The sequence below is a fragment of the Plectropomus leopardus genome, chromosome 16, assembly GCF_026936395.1.
Source record: "Plectropomus leopardus strain MGB_pleo_1.0 chromosome 16, ASM2693639v1, whole genome shotgun sequence".
Taxonomy (NCBI): domain Eukaryota; kingdom Metazoa; phylum Chordata; class Actinopteri; order Perciformes; family Serranidae; genus Plectropomus; species Plectropomus leopardus.
The window spans coordinates 21,332,029-21,358,373 of NC_142191.1; the positions used below are offsets into that span (position 1 = coordinate 21,332,029).

General features: G+C 40.0%; 1 protein-coding gene across 2 annotated transcripts in view; it reads right to left on the reverse strand.

The window, feature by feature from the left end:
* syne2a (spectrin repeat containing, nuclear envelope 2a) overlaps positions 1 to 26,345 on the reverse strand; it is a 113,415-nt gene that overhangs the window by 49,719 nt on the left and 37,351 nt on the right. The window contains exons 43-70 of one of the 2 annotated variants that reach the window (XM_088089049.1): positions 26,011 to 26,326; positions 24,882 to 25,046; positions 24,361 to 24,690; positions 24,116 to 24,252; positions 23,638 to 23,767; positions 21,312 to 21,482; positions 19,280 to 21,223; positions 16,187 to 16,357; positions 14,126 to 14,281; positions 13,737 to 13,978; positions 10,882 to 12,919; positions 10,428 to 10,762; positions 10,168 to 10,312; positions 9,372 to 9,572; positions 8,827 to 9,086; positions 8,598 to 8,748; positions 7,917 to 8,060; positions 7,697 to 7,828; positions 6,843 to 7,025; positions 6,495 to 6,632; positions 5,929 to 6,114; positions 5,384 to 5,506; positions 4,354 to 4,536; positions 3,211 to 3,297; positions 2,787 to 2,885; positions 1,368 to 1,445; positions 668 to 1,111; positions 31 to 134 (exon numbers count right to left, since the gene is read on the reverse strand). In XM_088089049.1, the coding sequence (XP_087945175.1) occupies positions 31 to 134; positions 668 to 1,111; positions 1,368 to 1,445; positions 2,787 to 2,885; positions 3,211 to 3,297; positions 4,354 to 4,536; positions 5,384 to 5,506; positions 5,929 to 6,114; positions 6,495 to 6,632; positions 6,843 to 7,025; positions 7,697 to 7,828; positions 7,917 to 8,060; positions 8,598 to 8,748; positions 8,827 to 9,086; positions 9,372 to 9,572; positions 10,168 to 10,312; positions 10,428 to 10,762; positions 10,882 to 12,919; positions 13,737 to 13,978; positions 14,126 to 14,281; positions 16,187 to 16,357; positions 19,280 to 21,223; positions 21,312 to 21,482; positions 23,638 to 23,767; positions 24,116 to 24,252; positions 24,361 to 24,690; positions 24,882 to 25,046; positions 26,011 to 26,326 (8,793 nt within the window). The remainder of the gene's footprint in view (positions 1 to 30; positions 135 to 667; positions 1,112 to 1,367; positions 1,446 to 2,786; positions 2,886 to 3,210; positions 3,298 to 4,353; positions 4,537 to 5,383; positions 5,507 to 5,928; positions 6,115 to 6,494; positions 6,633 to 6,842; positions 7,026 to 7,696; positions 7,829 to 7,916; positions 8,061 to 8,597; positions 8,749 to 8,826; positions 9,087 to 9,371; positions 9,573 to 10,167; positions 10,313 to 10,427; positions 10,763 to 10,881; positions 12,920 to 13,736; positions 13,979 to 14,125; positions 14,282 to 16,186; positions 16,358 to 19,279; positions 21,224 to 21,311; positions 21,483 to 23,637; positions 23,768 to 24,115; positions 24,253 to 24,360; positions 24,691 to 24,881; positions 25,047 to 26,010; positions 26,327 to 26,345) is intronic. The other variant, XM_088089048.1, reaches the window with a different exon arrangement.

The following is a 26,345-nucleotide window of genomic DNA, read 5'->3' on the forward strand; positions in this document are numbered from 1 at the left end:
AACTCATAAAATCGGCGCTTTGTCTTTTACCTGATTGGCTTTTCTGACGACTTTACGGCTTGTTGGGATTGTCCCTCGAAACCAGTGTTACTGGTGCTGACGTCACTCTGCTCCCTCAACACATGAAGAGTAACCTGAACATTGATGAGAAAAACGGGAAAAAAAAATATTGTAACTATTTTACTGTTCTCTATTGTGTATTATTTGAATGTCCTTTACAGGAAACGCTGCATTAGACATAATTCATATTCAGTGTTTTAGTGAGTGTTGAATTCACACTAAACATGTAAACAATCAAAACAGTATCGCTTATGGTACACAAATCTTTAGTTTAAAGATGGATGGATGTCTGACTGGTTGCTATGCTACTTTGTTTTAAAAAGTAGAAAATTTGAGGAAGAGAAATTTTATACAATTTGGCTACATTTTAGGGATCACTTCAATTCCGTGAAATCTTCCAACGAGAGTTAGGATTGCATCCGTTACCCTTTTGACCCCCCTCCCCTTCTGCCTCTTTCTAATACATTTTATGCTATACATTATTACTATTAACATGCTTATATATGTATGTTTTGTACAAAATTATTATAAAATAATAAATACAAATTTTAAAAAAAAGGTGGGAAAAATTGGAAAATCATTGAAAAAAGGCATCTTAGACACTTACCACGTCTTGATGAGGAGTTGTGAACAAAGATGGATATTCACTTCCCTCCTCTATAAACTCATGAGATCCTCTCATGGCAGTGAACGGATTCATAGGTCTTGCAGGAATCAGTCTTGTGTCTTCCACTGCGTCTGCTGCCTTTGAATGACGGTCAGCGACGAGGGATTCATGTTTTGGTGATCCATGCTGGTCCCGTGAGGCTGCAGCAGTGAACTCGCACTCAGCTGCTGGAGCGGCTGCAGCAATGAGTGGCTCAGCTGTCACAGTTTTAGGACCAAATGCTTTGCCATCTTTTAAATCCATTGTTATTAATCTGCTTTTAACATTTTCTAATCCAGACTCTTTTGAATGAAGCCCAGGCTTCACAGAGAGCAGACCTCTTTCAGCACCTTTTGAGCTCGTCTCCACTTCAGAGGAAAACTGGCCAGCCAAACTCTCCAGTACCTGGAAGACAAATGAGATTAAGACTTTACTGAAAAGGCTCAGTCTCTGCTACACTTAGTGCATAAAGACAAGGTCGGACACATCTTAGAATTATAAAAATATCACAAATTTTTCATTATTATCACCAATTTATCTGAACAGGTTTGTACTTTAACTCTTAGGAAATAAATGCAATTGTAAGAAAGACTTCTGAAAAGTTATGGACAAATGTGCAACATGTCCAAAGTCTGATCTCTTTAACAAAAATATAATTTACCTGAACTTCTGGTAGTGGCTTAATTTCTGCAATATCCTCACTTTGCACATCTGAGGCGCTGAGTGTCTCATCTGGGTCCTAACACATGAATTGTATTAGTATACAAGTACAAACTGAATCTGCACACACGGCGACACACACACAGATAAACATGTCACTCTCAGTCCGTGTGTGTGTGCGCATGTGTGTGCGTGCGTGCACAGCAACATCTTTCAAGCAGCTGCTTCTGACAGCACCAGAGTGGATTCATCTGGTAATAGGACAGCCTGCCTCACACAGCTTCATATGAACATGCGAAATCCACTAAAATCCTCCATGCCATAGAAAAAAAGAAATATTAAAGATGAAAATTATTAAGTGAATCAAAATATAAATGAAGGAGGACAAGTATGTGAAGGGGAGCCCAAGAAGTGTTTGGTTTCATTCCAAAACATTGAATTAGTCTTATATTTTTGAAATTCCTTATCAAGTATTAAAGCTGGGGTAGGCCGTTTTCTGGGAAAAAACAAACAAAACAAAAAACAGAATTGAGAATGAACCCTCCTCCTGCTGCTCTCGCCTCTCTGTCCATAGTCTTTATAGATTAAACTGAACGAGCCCTAACCATTCATTTCAATCATCCTGATCATGATTGTAATCCCGATGCCGTAGCAGCCCCTCTGTGCAAATTACTGTCCTGTTTTGTTTGCACACTTGTGAGCCTGTAAAGCCCTTTGAGATAACTAACTGTAATTTGAGGTTCTAGCTAGCTACACAAAAATGAACTTGAATTTGCTGCAGCTGTAAGTCTTTAGTTGTTATGAGAAGGTTTAACTATTAGCAACATCTTCTCTCCATCTCTGAAATGCTGTATCGATATTAGCACTTGTTTTACAGCATTAATTGTCAGACTCTCTTTTAGAGGCTCTTCTTGATAAATCCATCTTCCTTTTTTGGCTAATGCTGCAGTGTAGGCAGTTGTTGACAATGCTGGTATAGCAATTTTCTCTGGTGGATATTTTTGCCATTGAATCAGGCTTTCACCAAAGGAACGTGCATCTGAATATGTAGAACAGCCAATAGGAACGCCATCTGTCTAAAATGACCTGTGATTGGTCAAAGTCTCTCGTCAAGAGCTAGACTTGCTAAAGCCAGAAAACAGAGCCAAGAACACTTCTGTTTCTTTCAGACAACTTGAATTAAAGTATGCTTAAAGTTTATTGGTTATATTTGCCCATTAAAGCCAAAAGAAAGAAAAAAAACTTCCCACCCCATCTTTAGGATGTGAGGATGTGAAAAGGTCGAAATTAGGCGATTTTTGACTAAGCTTAAATCAGATCAATTTTTACACTGTTAAGTGTGACATTTTGGAATGAAGCCCATAGTAAAGAGACACCCAGGAACATGCTCTCCTGACCTGTAATCATTTTTTAGATTTACCTCTGGAATACTGCATGTTAGTGTGTCAGAGGACGAAGAGTGATAACTCTCGTTTTCCTCATCCTCCTCTTCCTCTGAATTAGGCACCTCAAAAGCCTCCTGGTTTTAGTGACAAGGGTGAATAATATGATCAAAATTGTGATTTAAAAGAAAAGTGGAAAGTAAGTTGTCTTACTAATGAACACTCGTTCCACCACCAAGCCCAACTTCCTTGAAAAAGTCACTGGTTTTACCTGATCTTCCTTATTTAGAAAACACCCTTCAAAACTCTGCTACCAGAGGGAATCCTGGACTTAGAGGCTGTGACTGTTATTCCCCAAAACGGTTTATTTAAGTGGTAGGCAGCCGCAAATTGTCAGTACGAAATTATTAAGGAGGACATGTTTTAATTACCTTAGTTTTACCTTCTTATGATAACCATTACCTGGGCCGAGTGTTTTTGTGGAGATCTGTCCTGCTGCTGTGCTTTTCCAAGATCCTTACAGGTTTCTTCCTCCGCCTTAATCTTGCTCTATGTTTGTCAAAGACACAAGAGACAGAAAAACAGAGAGAGAATGTGAGAAATGTTGAAACATACACCGTAAGTACAGTAGCTCTATTAACAGAAGACACAGAACAATCTTGAGTGTGTAAAGACACATTTTATAAACGATACACACTGGTTTAATTAGCTGTTGCTAACAAGAAACGCCCTTGATCACTTAATTTAAAAGCACAGTATGTAACTTAATCTGCTTGGGGTTTCCTAATAAAAGCAATAGCATAGATGAACTTCGATAAGGTCATGAAATAGTGTGGGATCATGGGAGTTGTTTTCTTCATTGTTAAATAATCACCATTGCAGATAAAATCTAGACCCAAGCAGAAATCGTGGTTATGAACATATTTAAGTTTGATCAAGTTACATTTAGTTACAGTTATTCATTTTATGTAATTTCATTCTCATGAAACGAAATGTATTAGCTTGGTGGCTGTCATGAGCCACTTCTTATAGAAGCACATTATATTATGCTGGAGTGATATTATCAATAAATTGGGTCTCTGTTGCATTACTGTGCTGCAAAAATGGCATGAAAGTAATAAAAAAGTTATTCTGTGTATCAAAAAAATGCTGTATTACTGTTACTGAATATAATTCTGCCACACTGTATGATTTTTTTCCTCACTCTCTGACTTTACAGCTGCTGTTTCCAGTGTTTCCTCAGAAGCTAGAGCAATTAGAGGGGGTTAGGGGGAATGTGAAGCCACCAAGAGAAAACCAAATGAAGTGCATTGTTTCTTACATAAAATTACAGATTCCTCTGGATTTGACCATGGCTGGAAACATTTGGGATAACTAAGTGCACAACTCAAAAAATATATTAAAAAATTTGGGGTTTTTTGTTGTTTTTTTTAAGATTTTAAAGCAAAAATGTGTGATAGTATACCTTTAAGTCACAGTTCAATGTAAAGTTATATCAGCAAAATGTAACCCTTCTTGAAATAACTTTAATCTCATCTCCCAAATCTAAAAGATCAAATCAATTATTTTGTCTCTGTTCAGTGGCATTAGGAGTTCATGCTGTACCTCCAGCAGCGTGGCTTGTTGCTGGGTGAGTTGCTCCAGCTCCTCGAGCGGCTGCAGAAGCAGTCTGGCTCTGGAAAAGACCAGCAGGCTCTCCTCTGCTCCCTGTGGGAGAGGAAGCTCTCCTTTACATCTCTCCATCTCCTCCAGCGTCCTCCGCATAGACTGCATGTTGGCCAGGATCACCTTCAGGTTGAAACAGAATCACTGACTAAACAGTAACTTTTGTTACTTATTTTGATGTTAGATCTATGACAGACATACATCTGTTCTATGGCAGATGCAGATTCATCATAGAAAACCTTGAGAATGCAGGAAAAAATCTAATTCTTCTCGTACATCTCTAGTGCCAAATGTTTTGTTTTTTTTTAAGATTATTTTTTGGGGCTTTTATTGCCTTTAATGGACAGGAGGGGGGCGAAATCCAGCAAAATGTCGATACCTGAATCAAGTTTGGATTGAACAAAGTCCCACTATGACACAAACAAACTAACTGATTGAGGCAGTCATAGATCAGCAGCTCCTGTGTTCGGCATAGTGAAATTACATTTTTTGTCTGTGGAGTCTGGCATTTGAGAGAGCATAGATAAGTTTCACTTTTAGTTACCATCGGAAAGTGCTGTCTGTTTGGAAGAACTGAGCATACGCCTGGACAAATAAGACTTGGATGAAACTGCACAATTTTTGCGAGAGTTTGTAAAGGTATGTTTTGATACAGTTTTGCTGTTGTAAAACTGCTGCTATACATTAAGTACTTTCCCCATTTTTGGATTCTTCACTCAACATTGAAGCATGCAAGAAAAAATTTTCTTCACAATTCCACATATAATAACACATGTAGTTGATATTAAAAAATGGTCATTTGGCAGGTTAAGTATTCCTTTAAAACTGAGTTCTTTTGATCCTTGTTTTCAAAGTCCTTTCTAGTCTAAGAGTTTCATATCTTCACTGTTAAACTGCCATTTGAATGTTCTATCTGTACACTGCTATAAAATCAGCTGCGCAGATAAGAATTATAAATGCCTTGTGTCACCTGTCGGTTGTGAAGATGCTCCGTCAGAGTTATGTTGGAGTCGTCCATGGAGGATAAAATCGCTCTGATCTTCGGGACATTTTTCTCCATGGTCTTCAGCTCTGCTTCCACTTCCTCCACCACCTGGAGTGAAAATTGCCAGCAACCTTTTCAGGAACTTGACTTCACATGCTACATGTACAAGAATGTAAATCCCCAAACAGTCTAGTTGTTTAAAAGCGGTGTATTTTTTTTAAGACGCTCTCCATTGCATTTCTCTTGACTTTACATCATGTGTAAATATAACAAATACACACTGTGTAGCCACAATATCCTTGGTTTAATTCTGGCTGGGGACTTTTGTTGCACACTCTTTCATGTTTCCAGTCCTTACTACAAGTCTATAGATGTCCTGTATCAGTGTTTTTTAGCCCCAAAATCTCAAAATGTGGCCGCACTACAGGGGAACATGTCTTACATTGAGGAAACAAACATTCCAGCAGTTTCCTGTCACTGCCATTTGGGATCACTCACAACCTGAAAAGTCTCTCTTTCAAAATTCTCACCACTACAGCCTGCAGGAGCTGCTCGAGCTGCTCTAGGACCTGGCGTTGCATTTTTTGGACTTCTTCGTCAACTTGGTCCACCCTCTCCTTGTGGGTGCTGATGTCACACACATCAGAGATCTCATCCAGGACTGGCCTGAAGTCATGCAGGGTGTTTCTGATCCTCTCAGAGTCATCCAGGACCAGCTGTAGTTTAGGATTTAAAATGAAATTCATCGTTAACATGAAATATGTAAAAATTGAAGGATATATTAAGGAGATATATTAAGGGAAGCTATATTATAATGTGGGTGTTTAATACATTCATAGGTGCTTATATGAATACATGTTAATGAGAAAAATAAAGACAGAGAAAGAATAAACAAACAAAAAACAAAAGAAAGAAAGAAAGATACAGCATGTTTATAGGGTGTGTGAAAATTCCATGACGACAGAGGTACTGATGAAAACATATCACAGAAAATATATACTTTATTAACACAAATGCACAACACAAAACAGACATATATCCAGGTAGAAGTAGATTTTAGTTTACGTTTGTTTGCCTTTAACTCAGTATCACTGACCTGCAGGGAGTTTGCGTGATTCTGAAGGCCTCTGGCTGTTGTGAAGCAGCAGGGAGCGCAGAGCCATGACTGAGCCTCGTCCAACCAGCATGTGCCGCTGTAAAGGATGTCTTCAAACTCCTGAAGACAGTCAGGGATCTGTCAAAGGAGTACAGAAAATATAGGGAAGCAGAAGGTTTTATAAATAGATATTTAGATTTTTAGAAGCCATTTTCCACATTGATGCACCTATAATGTAGTGGATTTTTAATGTACTTAATAAGTCAAACCATGGTTCCTGTTCCATGGTGTTTGAGACTTCACTTTACCACTTTTTCTTCATTTAACACAGTAAATAGTATTCCTGACCTTGCTGAGGAAGGCGGTGCGCTGCTCGGTCATCTGCGATGCGTTTTGGTAGAGCTGCAGTGGTTGGGTGAGTTGGTCCATAAGGAGGTGTGCTTGATCTGGATGCTCTTCTGCAAGATCCTGCACCTCGCTCTCCAGGAGCATCAAGCGGCTGCGCCACGCATCCAGCTCATCCCACACATGCTAGAGAGCAAACAATGCAGAGTATGTAGGGGCTTCAAAGTGGCACAGTAATCCTGGGTTGTCAACAGCTCTGAGGAAGCGGTGGCTGTTTTTTCTAAACATGGTAATTAGTAAGTTAGCCACTGTCTTCTTCGCCAGTTTGAAAGAGAGAAACCTACCTTCGCCTACATCCACTTGTGCAATAACATAGCATAGCTAGTAGACATAGGAATAGATAGATAGATTTTTGGGGACACACACACACCACTCAATATTTAGAACATGGGCACTTGTCTCCCAAAACAAAAACATCAAAGAAGCAGAGGGAATTTATTTTGACAAAATGACATTGACACCATAAAATGGTGACGAAAAAGCCACCACCCACCACCCATTTCATATATTTTCCCCCAAATGTTGAAACGAAACCTACACCTTTATGGAAGAGGCTACTACTGGCAGCTGGCAGCTGTGTGCAAACATCAGAATTCAAGGAAAGAAGTAACCCCTGTATGCTTACTCCACCATGCCATTACGTTTAATGGAGACAACTTTTTGATTTCTACAAAATTACAAGACATTCATGAAAAATATGACAACGTGTTCAAACTTTCAACTCCTGGACTTCAGCAGGTTTATATAACATTCACACGCAGACACAAAAGCAAACATAAAGCGAGAAAAAGACACACCTTGAGAGCATTTTGAGCGTCATTCACTGTTAGACTTTTTTGCTCCAGTATTGCTTTCACTTTCTCCATACCAGAGCCCAACTCTGCCACTTGATGAGCCAGCTTCTTAACTAGATTGCTCTTCTCCATAAGCTGTAGAATGACCACACATACACATTTAGAAAAATACAGGAGGTTTTGGTTGGTGATCGTTTACATGACATTGAGGATTTTGAGTTACCTTCTCCTCCTCTCGTTGTAGAGACAGCTGAACTTCTTGTAACCTTCTGCTGATATCAGCCGGTATCTCAGCATACCGGCTCTGTGCGGCGTCCATTATACATTTTAGTTTGGCCTTCTGGGAGGACAAATCCTTTTTGAGCTCCTGTCAAAGTGGAAATGCATGAAATAAAATCAGCAGGACTGGATATATGAAAGCCAGAGAGATTGCGTGATAGGGTCAAAAGTTTAGCTCTAAACGCCTCCTTTCTGAATTTGTTAAACTAATTTTAACAAAGTTAAAGGTTTAAGGTAAGTTTAAAGCAACCTCCTCACAAGTTTAATATGCTCTATCTGAGACGGATGACTGGCAGTAAACCATTTACTGTCCTGCTAATTTTTCATATATGAGACACTTTAGCTCGACATTGACTTAAAAGGACGACTTACAGTCTTTCATTTTTGAAGCCAAATGTGGTCTGCAGCTGTAACTGGCAACGCAATTCATAGTTCTCAATGACACCGTAAATGGCTTCTGAGCAGACCCACAAACACATCTTAAACATAACATAAAATGAAACCTTATTATAATCATCATTTCAAAATTAATGAAAAATAAAATACAGTTACTTCAACTGCCTTCTTACAAATCTCACACTCCACTTTTCAAGTGTGGACAATGAAGCATAAAAAAGGAGCCTGCCTGCTGTTTGCAAGGATTCGAACAGGCTTCCAGTGTGGGAAGAAGGGCGAACATGTGTTGCTCCAACTCTTCTATCTCCTCTTGGACTTGCTGTCTCTCCTTCTCCTCCGCCTGCGCTGCAGCAACCAGCAGCAGGTTTCTCTCTTTCAAACTGTGGAGAACAGAATCACTTCAGCATCTCTGAATTAATGAGTAATCACTTTCATCATGAATATCAAACAAACCCCACCTCCTGACATTCTCTTGGATCTTCACTAGTGTTTTGCCAACAGGTCCAGGGCTGGTGGGCTCCTGGGAACTAGATAAGCTCAGGGCGTGCTCCAGTCGATGCTCCAGGGAGGCTAAGGCCTGCTGTTCCTGCTCCAGCCCGGCCTGGTGGATCTCAGCCTGAGCAAGGAGCTCCAGGGGTTCCTCCTGAGTGAAGCTCACAGTGGAGGAGTCGGGAACCTCAGCCTGGAGACTGGCTAACAAGCTGCAACACTGCTGCATCTATAGAGAAAGAAATTTAATCCTCAATATATCTATAGATTACTTTTCCCTTTCCTTTAAGTCATGCATGTAATGTCACAATAACTCAGTTTTGCCTCAGAAAACAATAAAAGTTGCTTAACGCAGTAACCTTTCCCAAGAGAAAGGCATAGTAGACATGAGAGAACAAGAAGATGAGAAAGTTGATCCAGATTTCAAAGGGTTAATTTTCTAAATGTTATGGAAAATTAGGCTCCGTCAGGTCATATATACAAAAGCTTTAAAATGATTTGTGGTAAAACTCACGCTTGTAGTAATGTCCTGCCATTCCTCTCCTCTCTGTTCTGCGTGTGCCATCAGGAGGCTGACACCACGGCGTAATGATACCCAGCGCCTCCAGAGGGCGCCCAGTTCACCGCCCTTTCCAACCCCGCAGCCCTGCATCGGACATCCAGCTCTCAGTTCTTCAATCTTACCAGCGAGGCTGCGGAGATCTTCCATCAGAAGCTAAATGAAGAGATGAAATAAAGCTCAAATTAAAGTTTTCAGTATTCCTTTACTGTTGCATGATCCACATCTACAAAAAAATTCAATAAATTCCTGTGATGACAGTAAAGTTGATATTCCTACTATTATTATATTGCTACTTAGACACAGAGGTGCTTAAATTACTAAATCAGCATGCTATCCATCCATCCTACCAGCCCCCCAGCCTGCTTGTGGTGAGATAGAAAAATTCAGGATATCACCACAGTCTGTATGATTCTTCCTTTGGTTCTCATGAACATTTGTAAAAAATCACATGGAAATCTAAAGTTGTTGAGATATTTTAGTCCGGACCAGAGAGGCATCCATAGACCCATGCTGTTACGATTCCTAATAGCTAATCAGTAGTATATAGACAAAATCTATACTGTGCAGGGTTCAAGAAGATCCAATATTACCTGCTATAATGAATTAATAGATTCTCATATAATTGGTATAGTGAAGGCACTTTTTCTCTCCCTTTGTCTTTACTGGAGTGTTTTGTTCTGATGTTTCTGTTAAAAACATCAATAAAAAATCTTATATTTTAGACAAATGCATGCTCCATCAAACCTGCCTTGGCTCCTTTTTGTTGGATAACACATTTGTCAAACGACAGCACTGGTCCTGCAGCACATTCTGAAAGCTTGGCTTCAAGTCCTGAAAGATGTTGACGTATGTCTTCATGGCACTTCATGTGGCTTTGCTGACTTATTTCACACCTGCAAGAAATATGTTGTTTTTTTTTAAAAAAAAAAACCAAAACCTAAAACCCAGAGAAATAATCACAAGAAAAGCCATACCAGAGCACTTCAATGAGGTGAGAACAGCCAGTACCTCTGCAAGGACTCCAGCCTGAGCTGGGCCTGGGCCTCCAGTATGGCTCTTCCAACCAACAACTGACTGAGGATGCTGATGTGGAGCTGCTCAGTCTTTGGGCGGGACAGGCAGGGTTGCTGTGGCACCAGATCCACAAGGTGGCTGATATGAGCTTGAAATCCATCTTCAAGAGCTTCTAGAGCCTGCTGAGTCTGTCTTTGTTCCTCAGTGCAATCCAGAAACCCCCCAGGAGCGGATAAAAAGGTGGCTTCAGCATTATGAAGGAAGCCGATTGCTCCCCGAGCAGCCCACTGGTAATCTTTCAGGGATTCTCTCGCTTGGCATAAACTCTCCTGTTGGATACATGTTACATGATCAAGCTTAGTTCAGAGAAACAACCCACAAAAGTATAGACTGAAACATTAAAAGTTCTCAAAAACAGGCTGGATTATTCCACAACATTTAGGCTTACCATTCGTAAATGGCACTCTTGCATGGTTGCATCCCTAAGAGAAAACAGGTCCTTGTATTTCTTCAGGTTTACTTTTTCTTTGCGCGCTAGACCTTTCAACACCCTCATTCCAGACTCCATATTTCTCCAAATAACCCAATTTCTTCTTAGCGCAACATCTATGGCTTTTTCATCTGGATTTACTGGTTCAGCTCCCTCCAACTCCACTCCTGCTTTTCGGAAAAGCTCTTTTAAGTCAGGAAGCTCAGAGGAAAAACACAGAGATAGCAGAAGCTTGGCCTCAAGCCTCTTGATATCATCTGTGACAGAATGCTCCCAGGAGACTAAAGTTTCCACAGTGCGGTGGATCCTCTGCCTCTCTGAGTTAAGCTCAGATGGGTACAGCTCCTGAGCTATGGCTTCCAGTTGGTCTGCCGCTTCTTGACACTGCGTCTTCACCAACGGGAGTTCAACCAAGAGTGTTTGGCATAGTCTGAACCTTTCCACCACGCTGACTGTTTTATCTTTGGCACGATGGATTTGCTCTTTGGCGATGTCCCTAGAATCCTCCATTTGGCTCCTCAGGTGCAGATATTTGTCTTGCTCAGTGGTATTAATACTGATGGCTTTGCACTGGTCTTGCAGTTCTCCAATGGTGCACAGCAGGGAGCTTCGCTTGGCCTCATGGCAGTGCTGAAGCTCTTGTACTTGACACTGATGCTCCATTAGCATGTGCTTCAAATGTGATATTGTTAAGAGGATTTCCTGTTTTAAAGGGAATCTTTGCTGCTCCAAACCAGAGGAGATTTGCTTTAAGCTAGCCTGGATGGTCGATAACTCCTCATCTGAAGAGTTTCGCTCATGAATCAACTCCTCTAATTCCCAGCTGGCTGCTTTCTCATGAGCTAACAATCCATCTAATTCTGTCCAAAGACCTGACAGTCTGTTGACAAGGTAGCGGCTCTCTCCTGGACTCAACCCTGCAGCTATTCCCCTGCAACTTTCTTCCATTGCTTTCACCAGTTTCAGCTGGCTCTCTATCTCAACTGTGGCTGATTTGTGACTTTCCATCTCACTCCGCAGCTTTTTAATGTTGGCTTTGGAAACATTGTCAACATGGGTGCAGGGATCTCTTTCAGCATGTGTTTCTGCTAGCCATGCATCCATGCTTGCAAGCTGGCATAACAGTTTCTCCCTCTGCTGCAGATTTTTCTTCATGGTGTCAAGAACATGATCCAAGCTGTCCGCAATGGCTTCATACAGGTCTTCTACCGTCTTCAACACTTGGTCACTTTCCTCCTTTTCCATATCAGAGGCTACATCTTTCATCTGCTCAATTTCTTTGTGCATCTTGGATCTTCTGAACCAAATATCGGTCTGAAATTTCTTCATCTCAGCAATCTGAATACGTGCTTCCTCTGGGAAAAGAGCTAACTTTTCCCCAATAGAGATGTGGTTTTCCGCCTGCTTGGCCCATGTGATCAGGTCTTGTAATTGCTTGTTGATCTTAGTTGAAGAAGTGCCGCCACAGCTGTGGGTGGAAGTGTCAAGCTGGCTCTTAATGACATTTAACAAGGACTCAAGTTCCTGAAGGTTACGTTTGATCTCATCCTTCTCTTTCTGACCAAGAGAGAAATGCACAAGAGCATCAGACTGGGACTGTAAGTGCAGATAAAGCTGGTTGTACAGCTTTAGGTCTGTAGTCAGACAAACAAATTCTAAAGCGCTTTTGCCATCATGGCTTTGAAAGTTGGATGTCTGAAGAGCTTCGAGCTTGGCTTTAAGCAATTCAGCCTCTTTTATTAGGAGCAAAGACTGAGAGTTAGAGTTTGAGGCGTGCTGAAGAGCTCGTTTGATACTTCCTTCTAAAAGCCGCCATTCCTCTTGGACATCTCCAAGCTGGGCAAGAAGAGCACCTGAACTCTCAGCGTTGCTCAAGTGGACCGACAACTGGCCACTTAAATGGAGGAGCCCCTCTATCATGTCTTTTTTCTGCACCATGGTTTGCAGCAGGGCGTGAAGTTTGTCAGCTTGAAGGGCACTGCTTCCCAATGTATTTCTGAAAAAAAAAAAACAAACAAACAAAACAACACAACAAAACAACATGAGCATGTTGTGTATCAGGTACCCAAACAAATACTTTTAAGTTAACATTTTGCTCAAGAGGATAAACCCTACAACTACCAGAAGTTGTAGTTACCTTACCAGATGCTCCCTGGAGGCTAATGTCATTTGGACCAAGTGAAACAATGGTGGACGGTGATCTTGTATTACAGTAAACAATATGCTAACATATGTTTCTGAAAACATTTGAGGCCAGAAATAATCAAGGCAGTAACAGAGTCTTGGTTTATATTTGATCAGCGCTGTTTAGTTTCACTTTTTGATCTCTGTTTTCACTTTGCAGGATGCAGTATGATGCCCAACTCCAATTCACAAACTCTCACTTTTACAGCTAAACACAACATTCAAATATGTGTCTTGAAACATTTTAGGCGAGAAAACGGCAGTGCAGTAACATAATCTTATTTATATTGGATCAGCACTGCCTAGTTTTACCGTTTGATTGGATTTCAGTCTGAGTTTAAGAGAAAGGAAGGGGCACACTTTTTGTCCAGGCAGAAAATGCAGGAGTACAGCTTGTAGTTGGAGCAACAGCCCGCGAGCTGGAAAAAGTCCTCCAAATGTTGTAAAATATTTCATTTGGAAGGGTTTTGCTCTTGAGGGAGAAGGGCTATCTAGGCACTGGTTAGAGGGAGGCAAGTTAACAAGAAGTCTGCACACACTACCCACATTGTTTTGATACAAAGATGCGTAAAAATTGGCAGAATATATTGTTCATAAAAAGCTCACTTTTAAACCAAAGAATTACTCACAAGTTCATTTTGTCTTTCTCAGCTGCTACAACCTCCATGAAAGCTCTGGTGATCTTCATCTGTTTGTGATACTGTTTGATATGATCCAGCTGTGCTGCTTTGACCTGCACTGTGGCAGAGGCATCCAACAGTGCAGCACTCCACTGCCCTTCAATTCTTTTCAAGGCATCTGGGTCACAAATACTGGCACTGTTCAGGCTTTCCATAGAAGCCACTTGCTCCTGAACACAGCGCCTGTAGTCCTACGGCAGAAAGAACAGACATAGATACAAGTTTACATTTTACGCTCGTTTTATTTCACTTAAAAAAACCAAATACCCCAAAATGAAGTTCTCTGCCATGTGTATTTGTCATAAAGAAGGAAAACGGTAAACAAAGGAGCATCATACCTCTGCCTCCTGCAGTTGTTCGGCCATTGCTGTGACATCGAGTTGTGCTGGTCGATAGCGACATGCCAGAACTTTTTGGACAGTTCGTATCAAACGAATCTCTGGTTCACCAGGAGAGGACTTCAGGTACCAGTTCAAATCAATGTGTGGTGTCCGCTATGAAAAAAAGCACGACAACCATTATGACACAAGAAGCTTGGAACAGCACTGTGTGTCAGTTAATCTGCTTGTTTGTTTGACCAACGGCCCAAAATCTATTTACTATCACAAAGAATAAAGAAAAACAGTCAAATACTCATTTTTGAGAAGCTGGAGCAAGGGAATGTATGTTTTTTTGTTTGTTTGAAGAATATTTTTTAGGGCATTTTTCCTTTATTCATAGGACAGTTGAAGAGAGACAGGAAAGGTGGGAGAGAGAGGGGGTGACAAGCAGCAAAGGGCTGGACTCGAACCTGAGCCACTGAAGAAGCTTCAGGCATGTATGGCAATGTATGGTATTATTGCTTGAAAAGTAAATGAATAATTGATTACCAAAGTAGGTGCAGATTAATTTTCTGTTGACTGACTTGTGGATCTATCCTTAATGCCAATAATATGGATTAGAAGGGTCCTACTACGCCGACTAGTATGTTTGGAGTGCCCTTATCACTGTATTAAAGGGCCATATTTTTTAATCTTACTGTCATTAAAGATAAAACAATTGGTTGATTTATCTATTTGTCAATCAACAGAACATCAATCACCAACTATTTTCCACATGTTTACCTTGTAAGCAACAATACCAATCAATCCTTTGTTGTAGTTCCTCAAATTTGAGCAGTTGACCGTTTTTCTTAATTTTAATCGCACCCTTTTAACATCTGAAATGGGTGCGAACAAGAAAAGCAAACAAGGTTATAAGATAACAGTTTTCTGTGTTCCTGCATACAACCTTAAACCCGATTGCCTTCTTAAAAAGGACTTGTTTAAAAAATGGTCCTCAGAGGCACCAGATATGAGCAGATACAGAAAAAGTTGCACGCATTTGTTTGCTTTAGATCTTTTCTTTTTTCTTTTTTTTTACAGTTATACATGTCTGCATGATGAATAGTCTGTCCAAAATTAAACAATATCACTTTTGGCATCAAAATTTTTTTAAAAAGAGTCAAACTGTGGCACCAGAAGTCACAGACTGTATACTCTGAGCAATTAGACCCACTAATGACCCTGCAGGAAATCATTGTGTCTCATGGGTCCGTCCTGTGGTCCTTCCTGTCAGCCTAATCATGGGAATGAATACAAACATCCATCAAAACACCATTGCTCTTATCTATTGACTTATCAACAGATAAGACTTCTTGCCCTCTCTGACCACTTTGAGCTGTGCAGTTATGTTCGAAAATGATAAATCTCAAATGCTTAAATGAAGATTATGTTCATTAACCCTTTGAAACCTGAGCCAACTGGCTTCATTTCTTTAGAAAACATGGGAATAACATAGTGAGCTAGTCAAGAAAATTACCTATGAAATCAACCCCCACACCAAAGAAAAAATGAAAAAGTAAATAACCAAAAACAAAGCAAGACAAAAAAGGAGGAAATTACCTAAAATAAAAGTGCATAAAGGTAATAATATTTATCTAAAATATATAATTATTATAATTATAAATGTAGTTTTTGGACATTTTTCCCTCTCTTTTAAAAGAAGTTTTTCTGAGCTATTAATTTCTAGCAATTTGCAGAATGTTTCTTGCCAAGTTGTTAATTGCTTTTTGCCCCATGTTTTCAAAAGAAAGCAAACCAGGGTTCAAAGGTTCAAACACTTGTTTAGGGGTCTGAATGCAGCACGAGAAAGTGATGTCGATCCAGGATTCAAAGGGTTAAACATACTGAGTGCAACCACAAGAAACACATCATTGCAACAAACATTGACTAGATAACATGTTTTTTACTTTAACTCCAGTCAGCTTAGAATTAAACATTTGGTCAGCAGTCAGAGCAACACATTTTGTAACAGTAGAACTAATTCAAATAGGTGCAAGCAAGCTGTTTTTCTATTTATTAAAATCAGCTGATACTTACATTTATTATGTTGCTTCTTTCCACCAAGCTCTGGATCTCAGACAAAACATCCTGCATGGTGGACATGTGTTTGCAGGACTCTGGCGATCCACCTGTCGCCTCCCCGACCTGCAGATCAGCTGCCATACCTGGCGCCGTCCTCTCAGTCTCCATGCTTTCTTGGATCTGACGCTACGTACACACAGACGACAGGGGTGGTGTCACATTGAAGCCTCCCTCTCTCCCGTGTTTGTCCACAGATAATAACAGAGCTTCCTGTTCTTTCCCTGCTTCACAGTGGTATATATTACTATGTTGCTGGTGGCCCGGCGAGTCAGTGCAGTTAACACAAGAATGTGCCTGACTGGGGAGCAGTTTGCCCCCAGGGAGAAGGACTCTATTCATCTATATATGTGCTTCCTCCCGTGCTTCTCGAAAAAATTAAGTGATCTGTTATAACTTGGTTAGACAGGGCAAACACCAAAACATGACATGAACTGCTAGGTTACTGGATTACAAACAGGGGAGGTGCCTTGTGAAATACTTTGGGCATGACCGAGGTGTGTCCTGGAGCAGGGTGCAGGTAGAGCGAGAGGAGGATTTGAAAATGCACAGCAGGTTTCTGATTGGCTTTGAGGAAATGGAACAGAGAAGATTATCCTCAACAGTTTGAGTCAAATATTTCTTTCTCAAAAGTAGTGCCAACATTACATATCACCAATATAAGAATTATAAGTGGAGGATGATGAATGAAATAACTATTTCTTTCAAGAAGCTTACTGCACTTTAACCGACAGTATGAAAGAAACATTCCTTATTGCACTGTTGAAGTAAAATCTGTCATATATCTGAATACTTTTACACAAGCTGGGTATACTGCAACACGTGTGAAAGTTTCTGTTTCTGTGTACTGATGTACTGATGTAATTTCAATAGTGAAAATGTTAAGTGTTTTAAATGAAATAAGAATTGGAAAATAAACTAAATAAATTGGAATAAGTGACCTCAGATATCTGGTGTATTTTTTTATTTTATTTATATATTTATTGTAACTGTCCTCTGAATTATGATCACTCTAAACAAGCAGCTGTCGTTTATACACACAATTTCTTGACTTCCTCATTGCAACTCCGTCTAATATTTCTGAGTTGTCAAATAAGGCTGCATAATTTGCAGTTTCTTTAATAAAACATATTTTGGCACATTTTAGGACTCTCAGCTATTCATCCTTAGAAGCTAATGTCAGCTGTTAACAGTGAGAAGGCGTACTGTTATCAATCCCAATAATGACAGGTTATCCTAGTGAGAAATGTTTCAGTTCCTTTAAGTACTGTTGCTGGCACTTCTCAAAACCCATCTGATGACTGAAGAGCAGTGCAAACATTGCCAACATAAAGTCTAGATTTAAGTGGTCCCTTCACACCAAAGAAAAGGGGATGAGGTGCTGGTAACGTACTGTACTTTCTGCAGATACTGAAAGTTAGCAAATTTGCTGGAGACAAAAACTAAGTATTAACGATTAATGTGTATGTCTTTACTCTCTTTTAGGCCACTGGCTCATTTTTTTTTTAAACTGGTATTAAACACCTTTTACTTCCTTTGTTTTTCTATATGTCATTGCAGGCTAGATGTCTGTAGATCAACTATATTTTTGCTTTCATGCCTCATTTCTTATCAGTCTTAGTAATGTAGGCTGCCCTGGAAAATAATTTCTATTGGTATCATTTTCCAGGATTGATTTTTTTTTGTCAGATCTTCCTTCGCATGACTCAGGGGGCTAATGTTTTTTGTATGTGTGAGGCTTGTTATCACTGTTCATCCTGCAATTTTGTGTTTTGTTGCACACTGTTGTAGAATCATTTTGTTTTGTGCAATTTTTGATTCATTTTGTGGAATACACAAGGCAACATTCAACATGGATATCTTCCATCTGTCATTAGAAAAATACAGCCCGCCCTCATACAAAAACACAGCCATATACCGTAGGCTGTCTATGCAAGCAGCTTAATACTACCTATATTTATGTATTTATATTAATTTCTGGGCAGCAACCTCTAGTGGCCTTAGTGATTAGGACAAGAGCAGCCATATGTCGTTTTGATGTAACTGTATAAATACATTTCTTTTCACTGGCCGAACAACGTTCCACAAAAAGGTGGATGATACAACGCTATGACTGGACTTTGGCAAAAGTAGGACACTGAAATGCCAAATGGTGGGAGAAGAAATATACAAAAAGCAAATAAGATTGAGCTAAATTTAGGATTGGATTTAGAATAAAATAACACTCACAAAATGTCAGAAATACCAAAGGTTCATTGAACAAACCCTCTCAAACATGAAGGTATAAAGAAAGAAGAGTAGTTTATAAATGTCAAAGAAGACCCTGTTTGTTTAGGAAGGAAAGGAAATTTGAGGGGTCACTGAATGAGTAATTGGAAACATTTCTTCCTATTGTCTAGACTTTGGTTGTGATTGATATTTGCTGCATAATTTGAACTCTTTAGGCCTAGGAACAAGTGTAAAATCACTTTTTTATTTAACTGTTTATTAGTAATAGACATATGGTCATAACAGGTGATGAAGGGCAAAAAAAGACATTACTTTATTTTAAGGGCTTCATGATTCAAAAAGGTTGGAAACCTCTACATTAAAAGAGACCAATGAGGCCAATGATGGGCAGGTGAAAAGAAGGATGATTAAACAAATGTACTGTAAGAAAAAATAAGGGAATAAGAAGAAAGAAGAACAGAAAAAGTGCCTCTCCAATCAATTTCATAAAAACCAACCTCTACTCATGCACATACACACACACACACAGACTCACATGACTGCACGAACACCCACACCCACACCCACACACACACACACAAAGAAGAAGAAGAAGAAGACCTAGAAGGAGAGAAGATGAAGAAAGAGGAGATGGAGAAGAAAAAAGACAGAAGAAGAAGAAGAGGAGAAGAAATATTAAAGACAAAGAAGAGGAAAACGAGAAGAAGAAGAGTCTGGAGTAGAAAGACAAGAAAAAATAAGAATATCAAAGCGGAAAAGGAGAAGGAGAGGAAAAAGAAGGATGATAATTCAAAAAAGAAAAATATTATTTTTGACACCTACCTGTTTCTGTGTCACCTCTGTGTCCTCCGGTGAAGCGGGAATCTTCCATTCACTCTCTTCAAACAGCGGCGCAGCTTTGTCTCGTCTTTTTCGCACTTTGAAAAGTTTGGATTCTGGGCTTACACTTGCTTGTTTTGCTGTTGTTCCTCCCTCTGCCTCCTCCAGCTGTCCTGTTCCTGTGATCTTTGCAGTGTCAGCAACAATAACCTGTTTACTGTCCCCAGCAGGTATTTGTGTTGCAGTTAAGGCATCTCCCTCCACAGTGCACAAGACTGAGCTCATTGTTTGCTCTTCAGCGTGACAGAAATCTGTCGCCTCCTCTTGTTTGACAACCAGAAATGTTGTTTCTGCTGCGTGTGCACTGGTGAGCTTAAATTTAGCAGCAGTGCCAGATGATCTGGAGGAATTTGACACCTCATTGGCCATTGATTCATGGCTTTCAAGTTTTTCCTTGCATGATAATTTGGCACTTGTGGAATTAACCTCCAATTCTGTACTTACTAATGCCAGGGGGGTTTCTGGCAGTGAGTCTGTCTCTTGAGACTCACTGAATGCACAGCTCTTTAAATCATCGTTTTTCAAGTCTGTTTTATCTGATTCTGGACTCACTGATGTTGTAAGAAGTCCAGATTTCTTTTCAGGAACACTTGAAACTTCTGTAAGCTCAGCCCCGTGCGAACAGCTGAGTACATCTGGACTGCTGGCTCCGACATTGTCCTGTGGGAGGAACTCAGGCGGCTCTATGTCCAACAATACTGTATACACTTTTTTGGGGCCAATATCCTCACGGTATATCTCCTTTTCTGAAACACCATCAAGTGCCTTAAATGTCTCTGATTGTGCTGCTGGATGAACACTTTTCAAGTCTGGCTCAGGGCTGCTTACGCATCCAGAGTTCTTCTCACAAGTAGCTGAAACTTCTGTGAGCTTTACATCATATTGCTCTACTGCCTGAGAACAGATAAGTGCATCTGGATCAACATTTTTTTGCATGTCCTGTGGCTCCATGTCCAGAACTACTGTAAATACTTTCTTTGGGCTTACACTGGTGTCCTCACAGTATTTCTCATTTTCTGGAACATCAGCAAGTGCCTTAAATGTCTCCAACGGTGTGTCTGGATGATGGCTTTTCGAGTCTGGTTCAGGGCCGATTAAGAGTCCAGGATTGTTCTCGGGAATAGCTGAAACTTTTGTGAGATTTGTATCACAAAGCTCTGCTGCCTGGGAATATATGAGCGCATCTGGATCAATATTTTTTTGCATGTCCTGTGGCTCCATATCCAGCACTATTGTTAACACTTTCTTTGGGGTAACACTGATGTCCTCAGAGCGTTTCTCTTCATGACCATCTGTTACTGCCTTCAGTGTATCACATTGTGCTGCTAGATGCTCAGACACATTTTCAGGAGCAGAAAGAGGGACAGTGTCTTGCTTTACTGCTGTGGATCCAACCAAGTGTGAGACACAGTGTGCTGGATTGATTTCTTTGGTTTTGTTTGGTTTAGTTAAAAAGTCCTGGGTCGAGGTAGTGTCTTCCTGTAATGGTTCAGTGTTCTCTTCCTGAGCTATTAAACTCTTGTTTAAAGTAGCAAGTGAGTCTGACATTAAATAATTACTAGAAAGTGTCTTGTGCCCACTGCTTAAAGTACTGCTATCTGTGTTAAGTGTAGCGATTTCATCTTTCTCTGCACATGAGAACGCATTATGGCCACCTTCTTTGGATGTTTTCAAGGGGTCTTTGGTGTTAGGTTTGTCAGTATTATGATCACTTGGAGAGTTTTCTTTGTTGTTTATTGCGGAGGAAGAAGCAGGAGGACACATGGTTGTAGTTTCATCAGGTGAAGCCAAATATGGTTCATGACTTCTACAAGTTTCTTCAACAACTCTGTATGGAAAACCTTTGTCCAACTCCTCTGCACAGCGACCTTGACTGTCCGTTTCAACCTATCATATTAAACAAAAACATTAAAATCCTTGTATAATTATCATTATAACATAGGATGGTACAGTTCTGTTAAGAGGGGAAACTCACCAGGCATTTCGATAAGGTCTCAATTGCAGGTGTGCTTTTATTGAGAGCATCTGAAGCACTTTTCACCAGTTTCTTTGTTGCTTTTTTCCCCAGACAGTTAAGAAGAAAACCTCGTTCAGACAGCACTTCACGAAGAGCTTGTTGAAGCCTCAAACCCTCATTCAGAGCTGCCTTTAAGAGCACAAACAGATATACAAAATCAACACCAAGAGATCTTTTCCCCTTTATTTTTTTTTCCACTTATTCTACAAATATGTAGAATTCTACAAATATGTAGAATAAGTGTGTGATTTAAAAAACACAAATCACAAATAGCAGTATTATTAGGCTATTTTTAAAATATTACAGAGGTGAAAATAGACCAGACAGACTAAAACTATAGCTGCTGCAGCAATAGTTTTGGCTCACTGGGAAACTGACAGAGCTCCTCAGCCGGCTTCCCTGCTTTGGCAAACTTTGCAGCACACCTGCCTCCTTTTTGAGTCTGGCGGCTCTGAGAAGCTCTGATGTCTCTTCTGCGAAGTGCCCCAAAGCCTGGAAGCTGGAAAATGAGCTCTGTAGGCAACTTTTTGACTTCAGGGCCCTTTGTGATGCTTCCGCCTTCTGTTTAAACCTACTGTTCTCATCCAGGTAAGCTCTAAGGTACCAAAGTTTGGCACTTATTAATTTAATGACAAACGGTAGTTGGCTGACTGATGTGAATTAAATTGGTACCCTTAAAAGTGCTAGGTTCATAACCAACTCTAATTCTTCCAGTTGATTTTGAAATATGTGACAGGATATGTGAATATTTGACCTGCTGAATAATGACGAAAAATTAAGGGATCAACAAAGTCATAAGGATTTATCCTCTGGGCACCATGAATGTCTTTAAAAAATGTCATGCCGATCAATCAGACAGCTGAGGTATTTTCTTCAAGATCGACGCTCATATCTAGCTGATGCAATGGTTAGATATACAAGTGGAAATGATACATAAGTTTGTGTTTTTTATGTTAATAAATGGTTGTTATACTATTTCACAGACATCAGTATAATCATTGTACATAAACAAAGTAAGACCATAATGGAGAAGACTGGCAAAACAGAAACAGCACAGTTGGAACTTTCAGAGTTTTTGGCGGCAGCAGCAGCAGCAGCAGCAGCAGCAGCAGCAGCAGCAGCAGCAGCAGGTAAAGCTGATGGAAAAAATGAGTCACAACATGTTTATGTTCTTTACTAATGCCAAAGAGCAAACCTTTGACAGAATTAGCCACATCCACTCAGTGAGGACTAACCATTATGTTCACCATGTACCAGACAGGGGAAAGGGTATGTTTATGTCAGTTTTATTTAAGAATATAATGGGATTGGACCAGTGGCAGTCTAAGAACAGCTCCACAAAAGACATTAAAGTCCTGCTAGATAAAGAAATCACAGGTTTTCATCCTAAACAAGATGCAACTAAAGGTTATAGTCTTGGTGTTATAAAAGAGTGCAGCCCCAGATGGGATTTGACGACCGGGAATTCTTTCTTTTTGCATTCATGGCAACTACCAACTTGAACTTATCTTCAACAAATTCAAGACATCAGACAACGGCATCAGGGGCTGGTTTCATGTTTCTTATTATTTCTCTTTGGATATTATTCAGAACTGTTCCAAAGACTCACTGTTTTAAAAACTCTCTTGGCTAAATTCTTGCAAAACATAAAAGTGATCATTTTGAGAAACAAGCTTACCTTCATATGTTTATAGAACGTAAGTTTGTTGAGGTGATTTATTTTGTGTAAAGGGAATTAAGGATTGTGCTGGCCATATGTTACATTTTTAATTAACACATTTCATCAAAGGACCCCAACAAATGTACCTTTTATTTCTATGAGCAATGTTTGTGAAAAATTACCACCTATAAAAGGAAACGACTGACCCCTTTTTAGAAACATATTTGTGACCTGTTTTTAACAAATTTGCTTTGTTAGGGAGAATAAGTGGGCTAAGGATGTCTGAAAGTATCAGGAGATGACAAACCCTTTGTTGGGTTTGAACTTTTTATTGTCTTTTCTGACAATAAAAAGTGGGAAAAAAGGAAAATAAGTCAGCCTTATCCTTTAAATAAAATTGAATGAAAGAGTTTTTGATGTCATTTATGTGTTTGTTTCACTTACTTTTTTAACTTTACTGCAAATCTGCGTAATATAACTGTGTAAACTTGTAATAACAGCAGAAAAAAGAAATGTATTGCCTGATGTTTTATAAAAGCCCTGTCACATAAATGTACACATTTGTTACTCCCTGTGTTTTATAATAAATAGGCTGAAAGGAAAGCACACATTGGTGTGTTTTACCTGGTTGTGTGATGACGGTTCAGCTTGTACTGTTTGGCTCCACTTCTGCATCTGGCTAATAGCCTGTCTCACCCTGTTAGCAGTATTTTGGGCACACTCACGCTTCTTTCGTAGAAAAACGGACATGACGCTACAGTGAGAACACAAGGAAGAGAAAAACAAAAAACAAGTTTGGTCAAATTGAATGAGTTCAAATACATACAGCTTTTTGTCCAAACCCTTTTTTTTTTAAACTGATAACACTGTAAATTACTTTTGTTACATCCCATTCCTTCAACAATCCTGGCACAGACCCTCAAACCTTGAACTTTTTATTTTCTTCCAGATCTGTGGCAAAAAAAATATTTGATTTGAGCTTGATGTGTGTCCATATACCTCAATGCAGGTGGACCCTGGAATAACGAAAAGTTTTCATAGAAGTCGACATGAATGTGTATCGAAATCTGGTTTTCCCTATTAAGATAATAAGGTAAAGTACCTGTCCATGTCTTTAGTAACTGCCTCAATAGACAGAGTGACATCTGAAGGAAGCTGTTCTTGTGTGATGCTCGGATCTTTGGTCTTCTGCAGGTCTTTAACTCTTGCAGCCAACTCTGTCAGCCTGGTATCACAGTCCTGAAAGAGAGACAAATGCCTCTTTGGTGCTTCTATATTGCGCCATAAACTTATTAAACACTGTTATTTAGGGATGAAGCAACATATTAATGGCTTTTTCAGCTATACCTGCAATGTATACCACTGCTGTTTGAGCTGGCAGGTTTCAGGCAGCACCTCAAGGTCCCTACACAGATTTGCAGCCAGGTCTTTGAGAGCTGTTTGTACACTGAAGACCTCGTCTTTCACTCGTTGAACTCTCTGGTTCCCGTTTTCTGTGAGCAGGGCCAGATATTCTCTGATGCTACTGTCTAGTGCCCTCTTGTGGTTTTGGAGGTTGCTCACTTGCTGAGAGAGGCTGGCCTGGGCCTCGGCTATTGAACTGGCTGCGATTGAGTCTTTGAGTGTTCCAATCTGTAAGAGGTCTTTCTCTATGTCAGTCACTTCTTGTAGTAATGCCTGAAAAGTGGAAAAAGCCACCGATAAATAAGTACTTATGAACAGAAATACAACATAGGTGGCTTTATGTTGGGAAATTCTCCATCTGTTTCATAAAAATGCCATTTACATGATTTTCATGCAGGAGGAATGTGAAATTAAAAATGTAACATCATGTGGCTCATCAGGTCAGTCTATTTAATGAACCTCACCTCCAGAGTGGCTACATCAGTGACCAATCCAGCTGAGCTTTCTTTCTGAGCTTGACAGGCTGACATCCTTTCCTGCAGGGATGTCAATTTACAGCGGCAGTCCTGCAGTAACTGGCCAAAATTTTCCTCATTATACACACCTTCCTCGAGGCGGGAACACACACCCTGTGGACATTTCATGCAAACCAAAACACAGTTAGAGGGCTTATATATCATTTTATAGACTTGTTGTGATTATACTACGTCAGTGGATCCTAAGTCGTTATCAGATGAATCCAAGTATCACTTCATTGACTCCACCTGCCCTGATGTTCCAAATGTGTTTATTTAAATTGATATCTAAGTGAATATTGACACAGCATGAGGTGAATATTGTTGGAATATTTTTAGGTAGTAGGCTGTGGATTGAAATCTGAAAAGGAAATAAATGTGTAACCTGCCACACGAGACAACGCATTGCAATTTATTCTAATGTGGTTTACATTCCTGCCATTTGTGACAATTATGGATGATGTTTTGACATTTAGGTCTTATAAAGTTTGTATCTGATGATGATTATCATTATAGTTCTTATCAAATCCTGTACCTGTTTTTTTTGCCATTTTATAACCTAAAAAAATCATATTTCTTCATGGGTTGTTCTGTAAAAGGCTGAAGGACAGCAAAATATTAACATTAAGCTGATTCTGGTGCTGAGGATGTTCAGCTGTAACACCACTTTTAGCGGTACTGTTCTAGTTAGTAAGTTTCAGCTTAATTTGACCTAATTATTAAAATCGAACCCTGACTTTTGGCTAACTGTGTCAACTGTTAACTTTTGGCACATTCTTTCAACTGTTCATCAGATTTCTTAATGGAATTATTGTAACTGTTTATATATTATGCATAGCTGATAATTTCATACAGAGCCATATATGTTAAAGCTGACTTCATCTGTTTGTAACAGGTTGTTTTTTTGGGGGTTTTTTTTGCAAGAAGGAACCGTGATGGCGAGCTATAAGAAACTAAAGAACCATCGATGAACCGAACCAGCCGCAACTCCAATGCTTCCTCCTGCGTGATAGGATGTGCCCTAACTGAGGGTTTGCGCCCCTCACTTTGCACTACTCAATCCCCCACCCACACACACCTTCACCTCCTCCATCAGTGAGGAGCAGTGATTCTCCAGTTCAGCCGAGGAAGGATCTTTCCAGATGGTGTCACTGGTTTGTTCAGCCAGCTCCGTCCTCTGCTCAGCCAGGCTGGTAAGAGTTAACTGCAGGGCTTTAGCCTCATCCTGCAGCTGACAGGCCAGAAGACAGGTTTGTCTGCGCTCAGAGGATCCGGGCCAGGGAAATAACGTAGGGAGCTGAGCAGCTCTGTGCTGCAGCTCCTCCACCCTGCGGCGGGCCCACTGTTTCTGGTCCAGGTAGGAGGAGGTGAGGTCTGGATCAGCCTGTAGAGCACTGAGACACAAAGACAAAC